General features: G+C 43.9%; 2 protein-coding genes across 9 annotated transcripts in view; one reads left to right on the forward strand and one right to left on the reverse strand.

Annotated features, from left to right (window-relative positions):
* Positions 1 to 16: 16 nt before the first annotated feature.
* g6fl (g6f-like) overlaps positions 17 to 18,695 on the reverse strand; it is a 34,843-nt gene continuing 16,164 nt past the window's right edge. For 3 of the 7 annotated variants that reach the window (XM_056445107.1, XM_056445110.1, XM_056445109.1), the window contains 10 exons: positions 8,510 to 8,598; positions 7,787 to 8,047; positions 7,479 to 7,514; positions 6,832 to 7,167; positions 4,465 to 4,737; positions 1,806 to 1,931; positions 1,504 to 1,577; positions 1,210 to 1,236; positions 820 to 866; positions 17 to 420 (listed from right to left, as the gene is read on the reverse strand). In XM_056445107.1, the coding sequence (XP_056301082.1) occupies positions 414 to 420; positions 820 to 866; positions 1,210 to 1,236; positions 1,504 to 1,577; positions 1,806 to 1,931; positions 4,465 to 4,737; positions 6,832 to 7,167; positions 7,479 to 7,514; positions 7,787 to 8,047; positions 8,510 to 8,598 (1,276 nt within the window). In that variant the 3' untranslated portion in view covers positions 17 to 413. Of the gene's footprint in view, positions 421 to 819; positions 867 to 1,209; positions 1,237 to 1,503; positions 1,578 to 1,805; positions 1,932 to 4,464; positions 4,738 to 6,831; positions 7,168 to 7,478; positions 7,515 to 7,786; positions 8,048 to 8,509; positions 8,837 to 9,967; positions 10,284 to 18,695 lie in introns of those variants that run through there. The other 4 variants (XM_056445105.1, XM_056445104.1, XM_056445106.1 and 1 more) reach the window with 4 other exon arrangements.
* si:ch73-22o12.1 (nectin-2) overlaps positions 12,996 to 18,695 on the forward strand; it is a 75,742-nt gene continuing 70,042 nt past the window's right edge. The window contains exon 1 of one of the 2 annotated variants that reach the window (XM_056445078.1): positions 12,996 to 15,537. In XM_056445078.1, coding sequence (XP_056301053.1) covers positions 15,084 to 15,537 — 454 coding nt within the window. In that variant the 5' untranslated portion in view covers positions 12,996 to 15,083. The remainder of the gene's footprint in view (positions 15,538 to 18,695) is intronic. The other variant, XM_056445079.1, reaches the window with a different exon arrangement.

Here is an 18,695-nt window from a genome sequence, read left to right on the forward strand (position 1 = left end):
ATAATTTGAGATAAGCAACAATACAGATATGTTTATTTATATAAATATATTTATAAATACAGATATCTATATAAATGCAAGACAACTGGTTCAATAACAAATGCTCAAATAAGAAAGAATATTACATGAACTTCCACACATTTGGAACACAATTGAAATCCGTACCAATTTTTCTCGAGCCATTAAAGCAAGTCAGTAATGCAGTACTGATACAGAGCAATACTTTAAAATACAAGAAAACACATCCAAGCAATTGAGTTGTATCTCCCTGAAGCACTGAAGTGTTTCTTTAAACACCAACTCTGACACTCAGTTACTTTTGTTTATAAAAGCCTTCTGCTGCAACCGGGGACTGAGCGGATGTGACAGCTGGATGAGGATGAGATGTGGGTTGGTGATTTGCTCTGACACTGTTAGCATCTGAAAACAGAGAATAAAGACAATTGTGCACACAAATCTCTCGTCCAGTCTCGTTTATTCTTCCTTAAACACAAACACAAACAGCCCACGCAACCACGACACACAGGGGCAGAGGGGCGCTGCCTGTCAGCGCTTGTCGTGATATTTTGCCACATTGTCAGAGTAATGTTCAGCAGGCCAGTATGATTGGGGAGTGTGAGAGGATGAGGGGCAGATGAGTGACAGTGCCGCCCCCCCCACACACACACACACACCAGCAGCACACCTTCTTTTATCCACTCACTCACACTTTTGTGTATGCACACAAATATAATGTCTATGACACACACACACACACACATACACACACACACTTCAGCATAAAAAACACACAGAGCTGATGCAAGGATTGTTGCCTACCGCTCCAGTTCCTTATAGACATCATCTTCTCCTCTTGGCTTCAAATCCTGGCATAAAGAAGAAAAGGGAGAAGGAAAGCAGGGAAAGTGTGAGTGAAGTGGAGGAGAAAGAGGAAGTAAAGACTCATGGTTCTGGGCCAGATTTATGTCCCTCTGTGCCCTGTGTAATGAGATTGATTTGTTAATACTACTAATGTAAAAGTGACAGTTGATAGACAATGAGTTTATCTGAGAGGGCTGCAAATGTGAGGGAAGACATCTCTGCTGACAGCTTAGGGAAGAAGCAATAGAGAGTCTGTCTGCCTTGGTAGATGTGTGTGCCACATCTCCTTACAAACACACATATGCACCATGCCTTTGTGCGTAGGCAAGGGACGACACAATAACTCACCATGTAGACTGAGCCCAGGGAAGGAGCCTGTTGGGAAGGGAGGAGAGTGAAGAAAACAGGTTTAATGAACAAGTGACAGAGAGGGAGGGATAATGAAAATCAGAGGGAAACCCAAGACAGAGGAGGAAAGCAAAACATATCAAAGTGCACAATAGAGACAGGAAAGAGGAGGGCAGGGTGAGAGAAATAAAAACAAGAGAAGAGAAAGAGTGTTACCAGAGGGGAGGAGTGGGAGAGGTGAAGATGAGGAGGGAAATTCATCACTTAGTTATTGAAAATGTCTGAATGCATCACCTGTCTGATATCCTCAGGATTCTCATAGATGTTCTCTGCCTCACCTGAGTGCACAGACATAGACTGCTCAGTACCTGAGTAAAGAGGGAGAGTTACCAATATAGCCGCCCCCACACACACACACACGCGCACACACACACACACACACACACACACACACAGGAGTGGGGGACGTAGGAGCAGATTCATTACAACAACCCCAGAGGATGTCACGGCCCACATCACTCAGTGGCAGCCGACAGGAGCAAAAGATGGACAGAACACGGGAAGCTGTCAAAAAAAGAAAGCGCCGGAAGACTCACCGCGATCAGAAATGTGTTTCTGTCTCCATAGCAACACACAGACAGCTGCAGCAACCAGGGGCACCAGGAGTAATAAAGCAGAGAGAGAAGGGAGCAGGGAGGGGGTGGTCACGCTGACACCCTCGACTAAAAGAGAGGAAAAAAGTGAGAGCTGTGACTGCTTCCAAGAACAGTAATATCAAACTTGTCGAGCTCAGAGTTTGCGTGGTTACATGACATCGAGAGAAGTTATTGCTGTTTGTTCTCCAGTTTGTCAAGAGGGGGGACATCTTTTCCTTTACGTGACCACTTCAAGCCAATGATTTTAAGACATGATGCAGCTGAGATTTACCAAACATGTTTCATACATTTGCATCATGCTGCTGAAGAATCATCAGTATTTGTACTCTTAGTTGATGCACTTATTGTAAGTCGCTTTGGATTAAAGCGCCTGCTAAATGACATGTAATGTCATGTTATGTAATCAGTACCAAAGAGACCAGAGATGCTGCCACTTCCATCCAGAATAGTTTGACTTTACATGATTTGTCTATTCCCTATCTCATTATCTCAACATGTAGGAAGTCATTTATGTAGGAAAGCCAGGAGAAGTTTTTTTTCTGTGCAATTTAAATAGTCTTTCAGCTAAAGCCTGTCCATGCAGCATCGGAAAAAAACAGGTGAATTGAAGGCTTAGGCGTGATTATGACAAACATTACACAAGTAGCAGTCTAATTCTGATGGAAGAGCTCACGCGTGATTTGTTTGTTCACATGATGAGGATGACATCACTGTTGCAAAATACAGCGACATGAGAAGCAAGAGCGAGGCACTCGGTGCTGGTCTGCTGCGTCACACGTCGTTGGATGAAGAGAGCAGCTTAATGGGCAGTTACAGCACAACAACCACTTTTGAGAGAATCTTCATCCCTTTCTTAACAATTCATCCGGTGTTTGTCTGCGGTATTTGTTGTTATCAGAAACCTGGCAGAGGGATTGGCCCAAAAGCTTCACCTTGGTCCCGGTGTCACAGCTTTTCGCCGGCATCAATCTTTATGTGCCGTGTGAGTTGTAATTGATTGGTGAGTGTGTGTAGAGGTTGCTAATGGAATACTCCAGTGAGTGCTGACCCCAAGACTTACCCGCTCTGTTCTCCATGCCACCGTTAACGTATGAATTATGGTAATTGAGTGCAGTGAAGTGAGGCATTAACGCTCCCAGTTTCTCACTAGCACATTTCTCCTTTCTCTCTTCCTGTTTTTTTCCAACTTCCTCTATCTCACCTTTTCCTTTCCTCGATTGGCACTTTCTCACCTATTTCATCTCAAATGAAGTCGGGGGATGAATTGGATCAGTGTGATTGTAGAGGAGTGTGGCTGATAGAAGGCAGTCCAAAGAACTGCTTGAATGTGTTGCAAATTATGGGCCAACTCAGGATAACAAATGATTGCAGAACATCTCTGACATTTTAAGTATTTTATGTGCTTCAGAGCGCCATGATTGCTTCAATTTTGCATCTTATGAACTGTGACATCGGTGAAACTAATTTTATTATGCCACATTTTTATTTCCTACAACCATCACTATACCTTTGGATGTGGTTTACGTGCTGTAAACCACATCTAAAGGTAGTGATGAGATATCCCCAAATTATTTATATCTCTCAGTACTGATTATTTAACTTTTTTCCAGTGAACCGTAACGTCTCTCACAACAATATGCAAAACCTTCTGGATGCTAACCAAAACATATCTTTATACATGTTTAACTGTCACTGCTTATTGTCACACTATTAATTATCCACCAAGAACTACAGCTATCTGGCACTATTGCAGCCTGTCACTTTCAAACTGTGTATATGTCGTCCAACATTACTCGGATTTAAACTCGTCACTTTTTCTCAGGTGGAGATTCTCGTTACTCCGGACATATTCCACATTAAATATCTTTTTCTGATCCTGCCTTTCCAACTAGGTTAAATCACGCTTTCTCTCTTTCCTCCATTGCCATCACTCTTTTAGCCGTACCATCAGCGTGCATCATCATGTGCTCTGGGCCCCTCAACCCAAAGTGATGTATTGGAGGTAACGGGGAGTGAATTCATCTTTGCTAAGGGATCCATTCAACTGTCACATCCTCCTGTGCTCCCCCACAGCCACCAATACAATAAGTCTGAATAATTTAGTTTTTGTGGGGAGAGATGTCCTAAGGTCCTGTCTTCTTTTCGTCGCTTATAAACTGGTGAGTGTGATGAGAGAAACGATACCCTTTAAGTTGTGTGTTCTATCGAGGCTGAGCAGAGTATTACAACGGTGGTGGATTTTTATGAAATTTGGGCACGCAAAATAACTTATTCCTGCTGAATATTATTTTCAAATCACAATGTCACAGAAGTTTTGACCCGTGACCTTTTAAGCTACATTAAGAAAGCGTAACATATGCCATCTGTCAGGAGCTTTTTCCTGCGTAAGCCGTGGGCTCTCTGGCAGATGGATTGACCTGAAGTTGGCTTGAATGCGCCGCAGAACGCTTCACGAAGCACACATCCGAGAATCTTCCACATTCACGGTTCATTATCTCCACTGAGTTGACAGGAAGTCTTCCACGACTCCTGTCCTAGTAAAATAATATAGTGTTGATTAAGAAAATCTGAACACAGAGCAGTCTTTGTTATACCATACCATCCATCACACGTTCACGGGGCAGTGTGACAGCATGCGTTGCCCAGACAGTCCGCCCATTATTCAGCTGTAGGGAGCAGGTGTAGTTCCCGGCTGTGTCTGAGGTGATGGGTAAGGGCAAAATGGTGGCGATCCTGCCAGGGGTTTTGCTCATCACGTGCAGATGACGACTCTCATTCTGGTATTTCCAACGGGCACTATGGACCTGGGACAGCTCCGAGTACAGGCACCACAATTCCAGCTTTGAGGAGGAATGGCGTGTTTTAACTGTTGCTGTGATGCAGAGAGGCGAGGGGGACAGAGAATGTTACAAATGAAAATAAATTGAAGAAAGGATGAGGAAGTAAAAAAGACAGGCAGGAGGAGGGAAGTGAAGGGAGCGAGGCAGGATGAGAAAGGGAAAGGGTAGTGTGTGAATATAGAAAAGGCCAGGGACAGAAGGAGAGTAATGGGGTAAAGGGAAAGTGATATGAAAAACAAAGAACAATTCAGAGAGGGGTCAAAATAATATATATTCATTAAAGTGATTTGCTGCTAATGCATTGTTGACTGTGACTGATGCTTAGTGTCTCGTCAAACTGAAATGAGGATCCATCTGGGTGTAATCAAGCTTCACAGAACCCCCACACACACACACACAGACACATAAAAACACACACATTTCAGCCTTGATTAGTGTGATCAGTGTGGGCCACATCCAGCCTTGGTGGGAGGGCTGCAGGTATAATCATACATAATGATACTTATAATGAGGTGGGGTAAAAATATATGCGTCACATGATTGGTGCGTGGGTGTATGTGTGTGTGTATGAGGGATGCAGTCTGACAATGACAGTGACGGATCGGCTGGTCACGTTAGGGCGGCTGTGATGGATGCCAGTGAGACCGTGATTAGTAAAGTCTTCCAAGGCCGCCGTGACAGGGCTTTGGATGTGTATGTGTGTGCGTGTTTGGTTCTGCCCGTGTGGTTGCACATGCGTCCCGCGTGCGTTTGAAAAGGGTGAAACCTCCCTATGGTGTTCTGCTGAATTTTTTTATTTTTAAATGAATGAATCGGGCAAATATAACTTTCCATGAGCAGTATTGTAAATGTGTTCATTTAGTGATGTGACACCATCTCTATGACTATAGGACTATATGACTTCTGCACAATACACGGGGAGCTGGTGAGAACTAGTATCTTTCTTAAGGACAGCAGGGTTTTGTCTTTGTCTTCTCGAAACATGGGTCCTTTGACTATCTCTATAATCCTTTACCATTTATGTGTAAGCCTTTCAGATGTAAAGGGTTATTTGACATTACCTCACTTGTCTACATATTCATTAAGTATGGAGCTGGAACCAGAAGGCGATTGTGTTGGCGTTGCATAACGACTGGAAGGGGAAACAGCTCCCCTGGCACGGCCATTGTCTAAAACTCACTTATCAAATATGTGTTATTTGTTTAATCCATGCACAAACAACAATGTGAAAAGACAAGTTGTGGTTAAGTGGAGTCATATGTGATAGCGGGATACAGTGACGTACAGAGTCTTGTTGTCACAGTGAGGTTGCCAGGCAACCAGCGGAGATGTAGGTTCACCCCTCCTCTGACAACTGGCCATTTTAAACAACTGGAAACATTTTGGATTTCCAACATGTCGTACGAACAAATCCCATTCGAGCATTAACCCGACGCGCTAAGCTAATGGCCCCCGGGCTCCAGCTCCACCACGTCAGTCTGCTCCGCTCACAGGTTATGTTTGGTTGGTTTCATGTTGGTGGCTGTGGCTAAGGGGTAATAGTGTTTTATTCATTAGCGGTTTGATGCCCTGCTCCCCTTCTCTGTGCCCTTGAGCAAGTCACTGAACCCCAAGTTGCTCCCCGGGCGCTTCACAACACTGCCCCTAATGCTTTGGATGGGCTAAATGCCAAGGTTCAATCTCATGTATGTTTATGGCTGTTCAGTTTAGGTTCAATAGATTCATGTTTAGTGCTTCCTGCTCTGGTGTTGGATCCCTTCTGGCCTACTTAGTTTCACCTGTTAGTCCTGCACTCACTAGATCTCTGCTCACCTGTTCCTACTCCCCCATTAGTCTCTAGACACCTATGAAATATTTCATCATAAAAGCAACAAATGAAGTAATATCTTTTGTAAGAATAATATTCAACACCCAAGCAGAATAAAAACAAACTTGGGCTCTCCTGATGGTAATTTTTCATCCATCAGTTTAATTGTCTCTTTTGTGACAGCTACTTTGCACAACTGCCACCGTAAATGGAATATTAACCAGGAGAAATACACCACAAATCCATCCCCGCCCCTTGTTTTATTCCTCCTAATCCACCTCCTGCATGTCTTTCTCCCCCTCCTGACCCCGATCCGTACCTGTCAGCACGCTGAGCGTGGTCCTGCGGCTGACGGCGATGTCATTGAGGAACACTTCGCAGATGTAGAGGCCGCCATCTTTTAACTCAGGGGTGAGCAGAAAGGAGAAGCTCCCGGCCTCCGCGTTGTAGGGGGGGCCAGCGAGCTGGAGTCTCTTGTTGTGTTTGGTGACAAAGGTTAAACCCCCCCAGCTGTCATTTTGGTACACCAGTTCTACCTCACTGTGCTTCTTGCTGTCTGGAGGTAGCCAGTGAAGCCGGACGTAGTCCCCTTGGACACCAGGGCAGGTCAATGGAAACAATGTCTGAGCCCGAGTGGCGGTGGAGATCTCCGTCTCTGCAGCAAGTAAGTGGAAACACAAGAGAAACCATAGTGATGAAATAGATGAGACGGCGAAGAGTGGAGATAGACATGAAGACAAAAGACCGCATGAAAATATACAGAAAGGGAATTGGGGATAAAAAGAGGATGGATAAAGACAGAGAGACTAAACAGAATAGTAAGAGAGTCGGGAAATGGAGAGAAGAGATGATATCCTACAACAATGCTGAGAGTTACTTCTTCAGTTGGTTTTGCATTCTGCTCTGCCTGCTTATCAAGCTGCTGACACAGGACTTTCAGACTGCTTGTGTTACAAAGTCACTCACCATATGTTATATTGGTGAATGAGGCCACACTGTAAGCTGTGGAGAGAAGAGAAGCAAGAAGGTATGGGCAAAAGGCATATAATGAATAATACATAAATGTAGCTACTATATTATTCACAGGAGGACTGGCTGGATTTCAGGCAAGTTTTCCAGTAGACTTTGGAATCTTGAAACTGGTCTCAAGTAAATACTTTGAAGAACTCTAGCTACAGATGCTTAAATAAATAATGCTGCTGCTGGAGCATTGAGGAATACATGTATTCAATTCCTCAATGCTTTTCCTCTTCTCGCTCTCAAGTCCGTCTCACCATCAACCGTCACGTCCACATCGAAGGCGAACACAGTGTTGCTGCTGTTACCCCACGGGTGCACCATGCACACATAGGTCCCTCCGTCCTTGTTCTGGACCAGTGGCAGTTTGGTCACTGTGTCTGTGTTTGTTTTCTTGCTCTTCATGTAAATGCCGCCAGGTGCTGCCCAGGTTATCTTGACGGCATAGCCAGGATTAACTCTGGCAGCCAGCCGCACGGTGCTCAGCTGAGGGATGGGTGCAGCGGGGAGAACGGTGACTGAAGATCAGGGAGGACACAATCAGGAGGGAAACTATTAGTGGAGTGTTATCAGGAATGAAAAAACACACACACAGCATTTTATTATTGCGTCTGTTCATGAAATTTGGTTGGAAAGTATCAATATGTGTAATTGATCACTAAGGCCTAATGAAAAGTAAAATAAAAATACTTAAATTATAGTAACCTCAAAATGTAAATTGTAATGTATTTTAGAGGTTCTTATTAACTTGCCAATTAAGTAAATAATGAGTTGTATAACATTTCATAAAAGCATATGCATCAAGAGGCCTCATTAGGATTTAAACTAGACTGTAAAAGCAGAAAAAGTAAATTAATAAATATCAGTAAATTTACATCAGAAAAAAAATACAAAACATGTTGTTTGCTGTTCTAACCAAAAATAACATACATTCCCAACAGCTGTTGAACATCTCACGTGTAAGCTGGTGATTTTCCTACCTGTAAGAATGGCTAAGAGGATAATCTTCTCCTTCAACTTCCTCTCTTGTTGCTTTATCAAGCACGAGTAGAGACCGCTGTCCTCCATTCTGGGAACAAGGAACAAGGAGAAAACCCCGGTATCTTGGAAGTTCGGGTCAGTCAATCGCGTGGAGGCCTTTGAGGCACCACCGGAGAACTTTTTGCTTTCGCTGGCCGAGAGAACCAGTTTCCATTCATCCAGTGACTTCACCATCCAGTTGATGGCAACGGCACCCCTCACTATTGTATCGGTGCAGACCAAAGTGGTAGGCATGCCCTCCCTAGCCACCATAACATCTTCCCAGTCTGAGGGAGCAAAGACAAAATGTCAAACAAGGGAGACAAGTTTTTAGGAAGGCCCTCAAATCCTGCACTTTTACTTATAGTGCTAATGTTGGTGAAAGAGCAGAATTTAAAGGCCTTCTGTAAAGAGTTATTGACCCTTTTCATTATTTCTTATATCCATACTGGCCGATTCAATATAAGTGATGTGGGGCAAGCGTTCTGCTGAAGCTAACATGGGGCTTTAGCAGTCAGAATACAGGTTTATTTAGTACCACATTTTCTATTTTTTTTCCCCCTGGACTGCTTTTCTTTGCAGAGCTTCAGCTGAAGAATAAACAAAAAGAGAGAACTTTGTACATGAAAGACTAACTTGGTCTAACTGACTAACTTGATCTGACCACTACCGCATTATACATTCCCTTCAAATGTATTGAACATTAAAATATTTGGCACAGTAATGCAGATTTTGTCTTACAGTGAAATCATTTTCGTAAAGGCATCTCTTTATGTGCAGGGGAAACATTTACAATGATTAACTCTTTTAACTCTCGTGTGTGTGTGTGTGTGTGTGTATGAAATTCAATTCAGTTTATTTTGTATACCCCAATATCACAAATTACAAATTTGCCTCAGAGGGCTTTACAATCTGTACACATCGACATCCCTGACCTTTGACCTCACATCGGATCAGGAAAAACTCTAAAAAAATAGAAAAAACACTTTCACAGGGGAAAAAAGGTAAGAAACCTTCAGGAGAGCAACAGAGGAGGATCCCTCTCCAGGATGGACAGAAGAATAGATGTCATGTGACCAGATGAAATCATTACAGAGTTACAACACATACAATGAGTATGACAGAGTGTATGAATAGTTAGTAGTATGGGCATGGACCACGATCCAGACCTCCATGATCATGTGTGTGTGTGTGTGTGTGTGTGTGTGTGTGTGTGTGTGTGTATGTGTGTGTGTGTCTTTTTCAGACAAAATGTTAAATTATTCTTTAAAAATTATCAAATTAAAGAATATGAACATGGTGGAAACACTTCCATTCATGCACTAGTAAAGCAACACTGATCTGGGAAGTGCAGACTCCCCTTCCCAGATCAGCTTTGCAATCATTTCTAAAAATGACAGAAAGTTTTTACTACATACCTCTGACGCCAGAGTGAGACGAATATACCTCAAAGGTAGAAACAAGAATAATGGTGAGAAAACCAGACTCCATCACACATTGGAAGATAAGAGGAAAAACCCTCTCACTGCACCAGCTGTGTCTTCAACACTGTGACTGTGAACACTAAGTGCTTCAAGAATTGTTCACTTTCTAAGTAACGATGTTACTGGTCCCTGACTGACATGTTAACACGCTCGCTGTGCATCTCTCAGCCCAACAGGATGTGGCCACTACTGGGATAATCAACAGGAAAAGACTGTCATTATTGCCACTGTGTGTGTGTGTGTGTGTGTGTGTGTGTGTTTGAGGCTGATAAACCACATGTACTAGACTTACCATGAACACACACCACAATGTACACCACAATATAGGCCTTCGATGTTTTACAACACTTCAGAGATGAACAATTTAGAGGAATTAGACTTAGTAACAAAACATCTGACCTCAACATCCAGTTGGACAAGATGAACCAGCTTGTACTAGTGTGTGTCATAATTTGTGTGCGAAACAGAACAAAACGATAAACAAAAAAATAAAAACAACCCCAGGTTTCTCTTCAGCACTGTAGCCAGGCTGACAGAGAGTCACAGCTCTGTGGAGCCGAGCATTCCTATAAACCTTAGTGGTAATGACTTTATGAACTTCTTTAATGAAAAGATTTTAACTATTAGGGACAAGATTAATAATCTCTTGCCCATAACCAGTGCCAATCTGTCCTCAAGTGGAATGGCCTTGGAAACCGCTGTATGCCCTGGTGTATATTTGGAGGGATTTTCTCCTATCAACCGTGACCAATTATTTTCAACGGTTTCTACTTGAACACGTCTACCTGTCTCTTGGACCCCATCCCGAGGCTGCTTAAAGACGTTTTGCCTTTAATTGGCGGCTCTCTATTAGATATTATCAATGTGTCTCTGCTAACAGGCCACGTACCACACTCCTTCAAGGTGGCTGTTATTAAACCTCTCCTGAAGAAGCCCACTCTGGATCCAGAGGTATTGGCTAACTACAGACCGATCTCTAACCTCCCCTTCCTCTCCAAGATCCTTGAGAAAGTGGTCGCAAATCAGTTGTGCGACTTTCTACATCATAATAGTTTATTTGAGAAATTTCAATCAGGATTTAGAAAACACCACGGCACTGGTGAAAATTACAAATGACCTCTTAATGGCAGCAGATAAAGGACTCCTCTCTGTCCTGGTCTTGTTAGACCTTAGTGCTGCATTCGACACCATTGACCATGACATCCTGTTACAGAGACTGGAGCAGTCGATTGGCATTTCAGGCACGGCACTAATTTGGTTTAAATCCTATTTATCAGATCGATCTCAGTTTGTATTTAAACGATGGCCTCGATAACCACCAACGTTAATCACGGAGTTCCACAAGGTTCTGTGCTTGGACCAATTTTATTTACCTTATACATGCTTCCTTTGGGCAATATTATCAGGAAACACTCCATAAACTTTCATTGTTATGCAGATGACACTCAACTATATTTATCGATAAAACCAGAGCAGAGCAACCAACTCTGTAAAATTCAAGCATGTCTTAAAGACATAAAAACATGGATGACCTGCAACTTCTTGATGTTAAACTCAGACAAAACCGAAGTAATTTTAATCGGCCCTGAGCACCTCAGAGATCAATTATCTGGTGATGTGGATTCTGTAGACGGCATTGCCCTGGCATCCAACACCACTGTAAAGAATCTTGGCGTTATCTTTGATCGGGACTTGTCCTTTAACTCCCACGTAAAGCAAATCTCAAGGACTGCATTCTTTCATCTACGTAATATTTCAAAATCAGGCACATCTTGTCTCAAAAGATGCAGAAAAATTGGTTCACGCTGCGTTACTTGAGACTGGATTACTGCAACTCCTTATTAGCAGGCTGCTCTAATAAATCTCTTAGGTCCCTCAGTTGATCCAGAATGCTGCAGCTCGTATTCTCACTAAAACTAAGGAAAGAGATCACATCACTCCTGCACTAGCTGCTCTGCACTGGCTCCCAGTAAAATCAAGAATCACTTTTAAAATTCTTCTCTTAACCTACAAAGCCTTGATTGGTGATGCTCCATCATATCTTAAGGAGCTTGTCGTACCATATTGCCCCACTAGAGCTCGCTCACTAAATGCGGGACTACTTGTAGTTCCTAGAGTCTTAAAAAGTAGAATGGGAGCCAGAGCCTTTAGTTATCAAGCTCCTCTTTTATGGAACCAGCTTCCAATTTCAGTCCGGGAGGCAGACACAGTCACCTCGTTTAAGAGTAGACTTAAGACCTTCCTCTTTGACAGAGCTTATAGTTAGGGCTGAATCAGGTTTGCCCTGGTCCAGCCCCTTGATATGCTGCTATAGGCTTATAGCTGCCGGGGGACGTTTAGGATGCACTGAGTACCTATCTCCTCTTTTTTCTCTCCTTAAGGATGAATTTTCATCTCTCAATCACACGTTACTAACTCTGCTTTCTCCCGGAAGTCCTTTTGACTTTACGTCTCATGGGGTCATCGGACCCTATGAGACGGCATAGATCCTATCTGCCTGATGGATCGTCTGGGTCGTAGAATTCCTGCTCATGACTACTCCACTGTCCTGTTGAGACTCCGCCCTCCTCCTCCCCACCGCCATCTGCCTGATGGATCGTGGAGGTCTCCATCGTGGAATATGCCTACTATGAACTATTCATACACTCTGTCATATTCATTGAATGTATTTTAACTCTAAATCTGTCCTTCTGTACACATTACATCTATTGCATCTGTCCATCCTAGGAGAGGGATCCTCCTCTGTTGCTCTCCTCCAGGTTTCTTCCTTTTTCCTCTGAAGGGTTATTTGGGAGTTTTTCCTGGTCCGATGTGAGGTTTTGGGGCAGGGATGTCTATGTGTACAGATTGTAAAGCACTCCGAGACAAATTTGTAATTTGTGAAATTGGGCTATACAAATAAACTGAATTGAATTGAATTGATAAGAATAGCAGAAAGCGAGGGATTGAGGGAGAAAAAAAAGCGAGAAATAAAGCGTTTGGGTAAGTGTGGGTGCACAGAAACCTCTAGGCTACATGTCTTTACATCCCATAAATGTCTTTAATTAAGCTAAAGGTATTATCAGCTCCTCTGAGCACTGTTACAGATTTTTCCATAATTACCATTGGGTGAATGGGGGCGGTGCAGAGAGATAGTGAAAGAGAGGGAAATGGAGAGCGAGCAGATATGTATTGTGGGTGTCTAATGACAGGGAAAGAGAGAAGAAATGGGAGTGCAGTGAGTGGGGAGACATGTGGAGAGAGAGAGAGATAGGTGCTCAGACAGAATGAGAAAACCCAGGGAGAAGAGAAGTGCGTTGCAAGGGAACAGAGACTGTGTGACTTCAAAGAAGCCTGTGGCTGCTGACACCGAGCACACTGATCCTGTGGCCCCTCCTCTACGGGTAAATAATCACCATAAGCCTTGGCTCCATCTAATGAATCCACTGCCAATGAGCTAATATCTGTTAACTATTCGCTTCATTATCACTGCCACAGACCCCCGGAGAGCACCAGGGTGGAGGGCAGGATGAATAGCAGCAAGGAGTGAAGGACGAGTGGACAAAGGAAATCGAATGACACGGGAAGAGGGAGGGCGAGAAAGCTAGGGGGGATGATGAGGAGGGAGGGGAAGGTGAATTGTAAACGAAGAGAAGGTGTAAGACGGCGAGTGGAAGAAATAGGTGATGCACTGTATACGTAAAGTGGGTGGTAGCTGTAAAGGTGTGAAGGTCGATTTGGTATGGGTATGAAAAATGGATGAGTATGGGATGGAAAAGGAATGAAATCCTCCATTTGGTGGCGTTTTTCTATAAAGCTCCTCATTGTACCTTTAATGCGTAGCCTATATAGGATATAGTGGCAGCAACAGAGGGGTGGTGCCAGCACACTTTCTCTGACTGGTGCTCAAACTTTCAGCAACAGGGCCAAAAGACGGCTGCACAATTAAAATATTGCTATTCAAAGTACCGTTGGCATTTAAAACCAACAGCTGCTTTCTTTGCATGGCAGACGCTTTCACCCATTTCTGGATTTACAGCGGGCAAGGAGAGGAAAAGAAAATGAAGCCCCTCCTGTCATTTTGAAGACATACATCCCAACTGTTAATTTGTTTTTCTTTCCTGGCGGGGAGAACATTGATCATCTTGGGGAATACGGACGAAAAATAAGAGGGTGACTGACAGAGGAATCTGGAAATGAAACGGAACAGAAGGAACCAAGCAGCACGATTTAAACTGTGGGACTTATGGAGATGTAATTACATTGGCTGTAAAACACTTGGGTATAGGGATTAGACCTAAACCAGATAATGCCTTCGCTATGCCAGTATGCACCCTGCTTCAGAGGAAAATAGGGCAAAAATGAATTGGAAGTTATTCAGTTGAAGGGGAAACAAATCTCATCAACAAGTCTGTAAATAGATACACGAGAAGCTGTTTCTTCGAGATTTGATTTTGCTGACTGCCACTGGATTTGTATTTTGGCGTTTATTAATGAATATGTATTGATTTTGGCATCTGTGCTGGAGTTAATATGAGCTCATCTCAATTGTATGTGTGCAGAAACATACAGCAGAGGGCGTAAGAATCATCTATTTCCACGTAGGCCTAACTCACCACGACATTAAAACTGCCTGACTCGGAGACACTGTGGAGTAACTTTATGTCGAGAGACGCTCTTCTGTAGATAATATTTGCATTAATAGCGAATTAACTAAATAATGTAATGCATCTATAGAGCTCTCGATCAAGATTACTTTGAGGCAATATTGAGCGCGAATGGAGTGATACTTTCAGATGTTGGGCGCTTGAACAAATTAAAATAACATGGCCATCCAGGAGTATTCCTGTATATAATAAATCACGTTGTCTTGGATTATGTCCTTGCATGGCAGGAATCAAAGCAAAATCCGCGGCGGACTTTAGATGTTATCTACGTAATCACATTTCTTTTCAAACAGGAAAAAAGCCGTTTTTGGCCATGTCAACAAGTTGTTCCCAGTCGCCCTCGTGCCGGCGCGGGTCCTAATTGGTTTTCGGGCAGCAGAGGAGCGGTGACGCCTCTCAGCCTGATGACATCACCCAGTCGGACAGTCGCGCGCTCAGAGGCACTAGTTGTTGGGAGTCGCGGGAGCGCGGCAGCACTTCATTACGTCCAGAGCACCAGCTGTGAGGGAAATATTCACCTGTGCGTTGGAAGACACACACACACGGACTCTTTCATTTCAGCCCACTCCGTTTTAAAGGCGCAGCGAGGGGCATTACGTGTCTCTGTCGGACTCCTGCTCTGTCCTGAAGACAAACAAGTTTTTGTTTGCCTTTTTTTCCCTCTCACAAAAACTAACCCGCATCTGAAGGTTTCGATTTTTTACATTTTTTTTAACAATTCTTCCAGAGAAACTGCGTGCCTGGTTTCATTAAGGAGACCGCAATCGACCATGGCGAGACGTGACGCCCGAAATTGGCACGACTGCTCCAAAATGATCGGACCGCTCTGCTTGCTGGCGTCGATACTTCTTCAACACGGTAGGAAATTATCACTTTTATATCGAAGAAAAGCAACTTAACATGGTGTCCCGCTGGTGGTGAGCGGCGCGCTGTCTTCCGTTTCGTCTCCGACCTTTAATAATTCAAGAGCAGGTGCATTTAAAGCTGCCTGCAACCTGTCAGGGCGGCGACAGGAGCAGCTCGTTCGGCAGGTGATTTCCTCGCTCGCTGCGTCGGCGAAGTTTTCAGAATTTCAACCTCTGAAATGTCTAAATAATGTCGCCTACGGTCTCCTGACGTGAGAGTCGAGGACGACTACCGCTTTCCTTTCCTCATTCCTCAGTCATGAACCCTGTGTATCGATCTTTGACCCGAGTTTCGGTCGGTGACTCAACGCCATGTTGGGTTTTCCTAAGGTGTGGCTCCGTGGAGCAGCAAGGTGTTGTGCCCGAGTTGTGTCCTCTGTGTACCTGAGTCACTGTTCCAGTCTGTCCTCGGTCCTCTCTGCTCCCCCTCCTCTTGTCCCCTCTGTCCGCACTTCGTCTTCTATTATGTACACTTCAATGGCGAAAGACGAGGCTGCAAACGGCTCTTAACACTCTTACATATGCAATGATGAGCTTTTTTGTTATCAAAATACGTGTCAGATAAATGTCCCTTTTTTTGGGTTAAATTATTTTGCTCTTTTTCAGGAGAAATGTAACTTCTTTTTTAAAAATCTGGCAAGTATTTGTCATGTTTATAAATGCGTAACCAGTGTAATGGGGTGAGGGTCCCACCCAGTAACACCTTGAAAGTCAATCATTTGCATTGATAACATGTTTATCCGACCCGCTCTGTCCTTTCTCCTCCCAGTGGAGGCCTTTTATTGTAAATGAGGTGGTGTTGTCTTCTAACGAGGTTACAGGCCACCTTGCGTCCTTGACAACCTGTTTTGGAAACTAGTAAATAATTCAAATCTTTTCCACTCCACTAGCCTGCAGTGGGTGTAGCCTACAGGTATACTGCCAGTGAGTATAGGCCCACACAAGAGAAAATATCTCTGGCATGCAGTTTGACCATTCACATATGAAGGCGTGTGGTATGAAACCAGTTCAACATTTTCCCTGCTCACTTGCTCGGTCAGCTATTTGTTTTGTGCAGTAATTGGGGCAAACATGTAGGACTCATCTAACGCTCTGGCAAACGTGCAGTAGTGTACAGTCATGGATTTGATTGTGGGTTTGTTTGAATCACAACTCGTAAGCACAGTCGCTCTTGACTTATTAATGCCGTGGACCTTTTTTTGTCCAATTTAATTTGACTGGACATGAAGTGCTCTTAGTGGAGGGGGAAAACAACGAAAACGGTTTAACATATTTATGAGCAAGGGAAAAAACGCACGACATAACCAGTGCAAGCTTTTTATTTCTTTAATTTAAGTAATCTTTTCAGAGGGAACCTCTGCCCTCCCCCTTCAAGGAAATAGTGAAGATATGCAACCTGAGCTGCAACTGTGAAGCCTGAACGTTTCCCATGTCTACTTTGCATTTTGTGTTTCCTACTTCCTCTCAAGCTGGGACAGCAACAACTTCCATGCACCTTCCATCGGAGCCAAGTTAATTTAATTTCCTGCAAAGTTTCCACTTTATTATGACCTAGCTTGAACCTGAAATATTTTTTTTAGAATCCTATTGAGGCCGATGGGTTTTTAATTAAGGTAGGCCTCTGTAGTTGCACATATATGTACAGCACTTCATGGAAGCTGGCTGGTGGGGGTCCAATTTAAGCTCAGAAATTACACCATCATACTGCCCCCAACCCCCACAAGTCAAGGTTGTGAGGGACCACGGATGTGCATCAGAAATGCTTGGCCCATTACCATGGAGATGTTTTTATTTGAAGAGGTGTGTGTGTGTGTGTGGGGCTATGGCAGCATTGTCTTTATGGCTGAGTAAGCTGCGAGTGTGCAGGGGGTGGCTGGCTGCCTGAGAAACTGGTGGGCATGCAGGGTCAGGGCCGGGGGAGGAGGCTGCTTCCTTCTCTGCTCGCATAACAATGCGTGTCCTTGTGTACCTGACGTCGGCCATTAAAGCTCATCCAGATGCAAAGCTGCTCTAGATGGCTCTCCGTAGATCTTAGGAAACAGGTGGCAGTCGGCTGCGGTGCGCAGGGTTGCAGCCGAGTCCCAGGATTGTCTGGACAACTCGACGGGCAGCGTCTGATTAAGACAGGCGACCTCCCGTCTTTCCCACCCGCCACTTGAAAACTCCCTCTCTCCCGCCATTCCTCACTCCCTCCCCCACCCCCGCCGCCGAGTACATACAAGGGCCTTGTTCTCGCCTCGCTCTCATTTACATCCATTTTTTTCATTCTCTCCTGTCCAGTGCTTTTGTTTGAGGGATGATAGCCATTGGTTTATTCAAATCCCCCCCCCCCCCATCTATCTCCCAGCCGCTCTTCTGACTGAAGGCCATGCTGTTTATGACGGAAACGACATGCAGACAGGAGAGTAAACCACAGCTCACCCTGGTCTGTCACCACGGCTGTAGGAGTTCTTGTAAACCTTTCTGGAAACAATTTTTTTCATACCAATAAATTACTTCCCAACATTTCCCCAACACCCTGTCCTCCCACCAACGCAAACACAATCGGACACACTGAGCAGATGTTTCTTTTGGCAATTGTACTTGTGCAATACTTCAAACTATTCGCCGTAACCATTTCCCTGAACACGAAGAGATTCTTTGAACAGTGGAGTTCTGCCAAGCCAGAGATTATTCTTCATTGCAACAGCGAGAGATGGAGAGATGGAGAGGGAAAGCATTACTTTTTTTTTATCAAGAGGAATTTGATTGATGGATGGATAATGAGAGGAGTTGGTTTTTATTCCGCCCTAATAAAAGAAGGAAAAAGTAAGTCTTTAGTATCTCATTAGTTCCAGTGGAACGAGGGGCTTAGGTCTAGTTTTCTTCGTGTTAATGGATGTCTCAGTTAGGTCCTTTCATTAAGTAAATGAGCTGTCCTCGGCCTTCTCATTGGTCGTGTAAATGTCGGAAGGATTTGGAAAAGGTTGTGTGTGTATATCTCTGTGTGTGTGTTATATATATATATATATTCCCCACCAGAAAGCCCCATAGTGTTGTAACTTCTTCTGCTCCAAACGTTTGATCTCTAATCAAAGCCTTAACATCTCCCATCTTACTCTCATAAAAGAA

Source organism: Pseudoliparis swirei, chromosome 22 (assembly GCF_029220125.1).
Source record: "Pseudoliparis swirei isolate HS2019 ecotype Mariana Trench chromosome 22, NWPU_hadal_v1, whole genome shotgun sequence".
NCBI classification, from domain to species: domain Eukaryota; kingdom Metazoa; phylum Chordata; class Actinopteri; order Perciformes; family Liparidae; genus Pseudoliparis; species Pseudoliparis swirei.